Source organism: Hyla sarda, chromosome 2 (genome assembly GCF_029499605.1).
Source record: "Hyla sarda isolate aHylSar1 chromosome 2, aHylSar1.hap1, whole genome shotgun sequence".
Taxonomy (NCBI): domain Eukaryota; kingdom Metazoa; phylum Chordata; class Amphibia; order Anura; family Hylidae; genus Hyla; species Hyla sarda.
In genome coordinates this window covers 69605914-69611913 of record NC_079190.1, presented here as the reverse complement: position 1 = coordinate 69611913, position 6000 = coordinate 69605914, and the positions used below count along the sequence as shown (strand labels likewise).

Genomic DNA, 6000 nt, shown 5'->3' with positions numbered 1-6000 from the left:
CCTGTGAAATAGGGGATGTGCAACCTACAACTGATAGCAGCAAAGGTCCTGCGGTCATTGACGCGACCCTACCCATGCGGTGCTCAAGACTAGATCAGGACTAATTTACAGCACAAGTCAGGTCGTGTAATAAGTCTGAGTTATTTTTTTATATCAATGTTGGACCTGTTGGACCAGCATGCTGGGAGTTGTAGTTTCGCAACAGCTGGAGTCACACTGGTTGGGAAACACTAGTCTACATGAACAACAATGAACAGGTAGCTAGTAGGATATAAGCAGGGCTTAAATGGGTACTGTTAGATACAAAAACATTTTATATGTTGTACATCTTGGCCAAACATTAACCTTTCTTATATACTTCATAAGAAAATTTTATTTCCTTTTTATAGAAATCATGGCTTATAAAATCATGGATTTGTCCAAGATAAAGCACAGGCATGGACAGAGTCCAGTAAGCGAGGGTGGACTAGCACTTCTCTGTGCTCTCTCCTGTCTGATAGGACTCCTCTGTGCTCTCTACTGTCTGATAGGGCTCCTCTGTGCTTTCTACTGTCTGATAGGGCTCCTCTGTGCTCTCTACTGTCTGATAGGGCTCCTCTGTGCTCTCTACTGTCTGATAGTACTCCTCTGTGCTCTCTACTGTCTGATAGGGCTCCTCTGTGCTCTCTACTGTCTGATAGGGCTCCTCTGTGCTCTCTACTGTCTGATAGTACTCCTCTGTGCTCTCTACTGTCTGATAGGGCTCCTCTGTGCTCTCTACTGTCTGATAGTACTCCTCTGTGCTCTCTCCTGTCTGATAGCACTCCTCTGTGCTCTTTCCTGTCTGATAGCACTCCTCTGTGCTCTCTCCTGTCTGATAGCACTCCTCTGTGCTCTCTCCTGTCTGATAGCACTCCTCTGTGCTCTCTCCTGTCTGATAGCACTCCTCTGTGCTCTCTCCTGTCTGATAGCACTCCTCTGTGCTCTCTCCTGTCTGATAGCACTCCTCTGGGCTTTCTCCTGTCTGATAGCACTCCTCTGTGCTTTCACCTGTCTGATGGCACTCCTCTGTGCTCTCTCTCTCCTGTCTGATAGCACTCCTCTGTGCTCTCTCCTGTCTGATAGCACTCCTCTGTGCTTTCTCCTGTCTGATAGTACTCCTCTGTGCTCTTTCCTGTCTGATAACACTCCTCTGTGCTCTCTCCTGTCTGATAGCAATTCTCTGTGCTCTCTCCTGTCTGATAGCACTCCTCTGTGCTCTCTCCTGTCTAATAGCACTCCTCTGTGCGCTCTCTGGTCTGATAGTACTCCTCTGTGCCCTATCCTGTCTGATAGTACTCCTGTGTTCTCTCCTGTCTGATAGGACTCCTCTGTGCTTTCTCCTGTCTGATAGCACTCCTCTGTGCTCTCCCCTGTCCGATAGGACTCCTCTGTGCCCTCTCCTGTCTGGATAGTAATCCTCTGTGCTCTCTCCTGTCTGATAGCACTCCTCTGTGCTCTCTCCTGTTTGATAGGATTCCTCTGTGCTCTCTCCTGTCTGATAGCACTCCTCTCTGCTCTCCCTGGTCTGAAAGCACTCCACTGTGCTCTCTCCTGTCTGATAGCACTCCTCTGTGCTCTCTCCTGTCGGATAGCACTCCTCTGTGCTCTCCCCGGTCTGATAGCACTCCTCTGTGCTCTCCCCGGTCTGATAGCACTCCTCTGTGCTCTCTCCTGTCTGATAACACTCCTCTGTGCTCTCTCCTGTCTGATAGTGCTCCTCTGTGCTCACTCCTGTCTGATTTGTCTTTTGTCCTATTAGACAGGAGTGCTAGCCCACCCTCACTTACTGGACTTTGTCCATGCCTGTGCTTCAGCTTGGATAAAGCTATGATTTTGAAAGCCATTATTTCTATAAAAAGGAAATAACATTTTCTTATGAAAGGTTAATGTTTTGTCAAGATGTACAACATATAAAAAGTTTTTGTATCTGACAGTGCCCATTTAAGTCCTGCAGGAATGTATGGGAAAGGAGTACCTGCACCTTTTTTCACAGCAGGAAATTGGGGGGAATCCATCGTTGTAGGTGAAGCATTTTTGTACACCTTTTTTTGTGACCTGCCAATGTGTTCCCTAAATTCATGAAATGGTCACAGGACATTTGATAAATGTTGTGCAGGTACACATTTTCTGAAATGTCACACTTTACATACACCAAAAAGCTACGCTTAGTCTGAGCTGGTGTATTTGTACGACTTTTTGGTGGTTCTTGCGCAAAAATTAGCAACTTTGAAAAAAAAGTTGCAGTTGATAAATTTATTTCCACTACATAAGACTAACCTTAAAGGAGAACTCTAGCCAAAAATAACTTATCCTCTATCCACAGGTTAGGGGATAAGTAACTGAACGTGGGGGCCCAACCGCTGGGACCCCCCGCGATCTCCAGAATGCAACCCGAATCAAAGCGAGGAGCATGTTGTAGATGGCATGCACTCCACTAATTTCTATGGGAGCACCGAAGAGTCCTGAGTGCAGCACTTGGGCATCATCGGTGCTCCCATAGAAATGAATGGAGCATGTGCCGTCTACCGGTAGATGACACGCGCTATTCACTGAGAGAGTCGAGTTCCGTTCCAGAGATTGTGGGGGTCCCCTGCGATCATCTACTTATCCCTTATCCTGTGGATAGGGGATAAGTAAATTTTGGCTGGAGTTCTCCTTTAACAGCTGGTCTGTACACATTGTTTTAAAAAAAAATGTAAACCAAAAAGTCACAAAAAATAGCCCGAGGTGCAGTGCTGTGCCAAATGTGTAACAATATACACACAAAAAACTGCTCTAAAGACAATGATAAATGTCCCCCACTGTTCCCATTAGCGGGAGCCCTTGAGTTGAAATCTTGGGTCAGTTCCCAAACTTTTTTCCCAGGACTTGACCTCTGGATATAAGGATTATTGTTCTGGGTAGAAGAGTATTTCTTCGGAGAACATAATCATGTGCATGACCTTGGAATGTCTTTTTTTATGGTCCCATAATCAGGGACTGTCAAACCTCTTGAAGTTCTTCAGTCTCTTGTACTGGGAGAAGCTTGTTCTCACTCACAGTCCTCAGGGGAAATACAATAAATGGTGTCCTCCTTGTCAATCATAACACGCTGTATGACTTCTACTTTAGGTAGAACCTCTCAAGACAATTTATGGACACCTGAAGTGTTTCCTTAGTGTAGGAAATTAGTGTAAAGCAAGTCTGGCTCGAACAATGCCTCTTGTCTTTTGATGGCCAGATTAAGAGTCCTGAGACCTTTCCGTGGCTTATAAACTCTTTGAGAACCTATATAAGTGCCATTATATCATAACCTAAATAAACCCACATGTTGTGCTATATAAGAGCCATAAAATCTACGTTTAGGATACATACATCATTGGTTTGCAATTCTGGTCCACTTTTGGAAGGACGGGCCTGGCAACACTTGAGGTTCCCAATCCAGGTTATCACTTAAGGTCCCATTATACAGTTTAGCATTCGTGGGGCAATGTCACAGCATAACTATGTATACTGCATAACTCTAAACAGAATATTGTTTGCTAAATAATAACTCACGACAAATACCAATGTGTATTCAGCACCAGTTGTCACAAAAGTGACCTGTCCAGGAGAATGTTCATTGTGCGCTGTGTAATGGTCACTTAGCCCTGAGACGATGAGTATCTCTGCTGACATGGGGAGCGGAGGGTTAAAAGGAGTCAGCCTGCTGCATCATAAGCCTCCTGCTGTACTCATAGGCCAGGAACAGGGCACCATTGGCTGGGAATGCACGGATCAGTGTGGGCTTCAGCCCTGAATACAATGCCAGTATCCCTGGGAGGAAGAGAAAGACAAAAATATCATGTATTAGAATTTTCAGGGCCAAAAATTCAAAATTTGTTACTATTATTGGAACAATCTGTACAGAAAAAAAAAGCAGTCCCTACTCTATCTATCTATCTATCTCATATCTAACTATCTGTGGTAGAGGGTGTGATGCAGGGCAGGTGGTATTACCCTAGGGGCATATGGCATTAGCCCCTTCTATTCATGACGCCAGGGCGTGGTTTATCCTCAATACCACCTGAAGGTATATCGCTGGATCCTGGGCTAGGCAAGGGGGCAATAATGACTCCTACGCCAAGTTACGGACAACGGTAGCTTTACTGAGTGACAGATGAAAGTCTATACAGCTTAGCCAGGCCCATGGAGGTGACCAGTGACTTCAGAGACCTCAGGGCTTGCAGTGGACTGGGACAATATTGATGCAGGCCACACTGACTGAAGACAGATGACTTTGACTTGAATGGGACTATACCCCAATTGTAGCTTACTTGAAGACTTGTGGCTGCTGGACAGACTTGAGGTCTCCTATGGACTCCAGACACACTCTTAGGACTTGACTTGGCTGGACCTCATCAAAGACTCAGAGCTGATCTCAAAGAGAAAGAAGAGACTCCTCCCAGGGCTTATATAGGGAAGACTCTGGTGGGGTCCCATAGGTCCCCCTTAGGTCACATGGTCACTGAGACCTCACTGGGTTACACTCACATGACAACAGGTTAACCACATGACAAATATTCTTAAAGGTACAACACTCTTATATACAATACATAGCATAAAACCAATTGTACAGAGGGAACAGGTGAAGGGGCCCAGGGGACACTGCAGGGAGGCTGCCTGACAGGGCAGCGAGGGTACAGGGGTACAACTCCTGTACCGGGCTACCACATATCTCATATCTACCTCTCTATCAATCATCTATCTAAAGCAGTAGGCAGAACCACGCTCTGGGTGTGGAGTTCCACTAAAAAAGACTGGCTTAAAAAAGACTCTGGAGGGAATCGAAACGTTGCTGCTGTTCACACTATGATGGAATAAAATTTTTATCTATCTACCCATCTATCTTTCTATGTATCTATTTGTCTAATTTTTATTGACATCCTTAAACTAGAGGATTAAATATATGTATTGTGATGACTCGCTCTTGCAGACAGGTGCAGTCGCAGTACAGAGGCAAAGAAGCAGTATTTTCAAATCAAAGTTCAGTGTTTTATTCACACTAGGCACACAGCAAAATAGTCGTTAAGTGCAGAACAAAAGGAAAACGTAAAAAAAAGTCCACCTGTATTCCTTAGGTGTTTGTTCACACCTGAGTCCATGCCATGCGGCATTAAGCAAGTCTTTTCCAGGTCTCCAGGTAGGCTGCTTACCAGCATCCAAACTTGGAGCAAACACAGGGAAGAACTCCACCTTCAGTTCTCTCTGGCAGTGTGAGCTGCAACTAGCAAATCCCCCTCAGCTGGTGAAACAGGTTGCCTTTAATGCCAACAAAAGGCGGCCTGGATTGTGGGGAATGATCCCCACCCTACACTTGGTCATTCATAGTAAGAGCCGTCCTGGATTGGCCTTCCAGCCATACTATGGCCACAGTGTCACACTGCATCGCAGCACAGACACTGAATAAATACCGGCTTTTACTTCACCAAAGCCAGGAGTCTTGGTGACACATATTGCCCATCCACCACAATACCTTTCACCTTCTCACCACCCACCCCCCCACCTTTGTTCAAACCTGAGGGGATGAACACTTGTGCAACAGTGGACTCGTGACAGGGCATTGGCGTTGTCTAGCAAACGACCCGCTCTGTGTTCAACTTTGAACTTGAAATTCTGTAGGGATAGAAACCACCTGGTGACCCTGGCATTTTTGTCCTTGGCCTGGCACATCTACTTAAGGGGGGAATGATCCATCACGAGATGAAACTTCCTGCCTAACAGATAATAGCGGAGAGACTTGAGTGCCTACTTAATGGCCAGGCACTCTCTCTCCACTATACTATATCTGGTCTCGGCCGGGGTCAGGTTACGGCTGAGAAAGACAACAGGATGCTCCTCCCAGTTGACTTCCTGGGAGAGTACAGCACCGAGACCTACCTCAGAGGCATCGGTCTGTACCACAAATTCCCTTTTGAAGTCGGGTGTCACCAACCGCGGAGACCCACATAGGGGCGAGTG

At 46.0% G+C, this 6000-nt stretch overlaps 1 protein-coding gene across 6 annotated transcripts in view; it reads right to left on the bottom strand.

The window, feature by feature from the left end:
- Nucleotides 1-1891: 1891 nt before the first annotated feature.
- Nucleotides 1892-6000, bottom strand: part of LOC130358578 (mitochondrial ornithine transporter 1-like) — a 42014-nt gene continuing 37905 nt past the window's right edge. For all 6 annotated transcript variants that reach the window (XM_056562005.1, XM_056562009.1, XM_056562008.1 and 3 more), the window contains exon 7: nucleotides 1892-3816. In XM_056562005.1, the coding sequence (XP_056417980.1) occupies nucleotides 3692-3816 (125 nt within the window). In that variant the 3' untranslated portion in view covers nucleotides 1892-3691. The remainder of the gene's footprint in view (nucleotides 3817-6000) is intronic.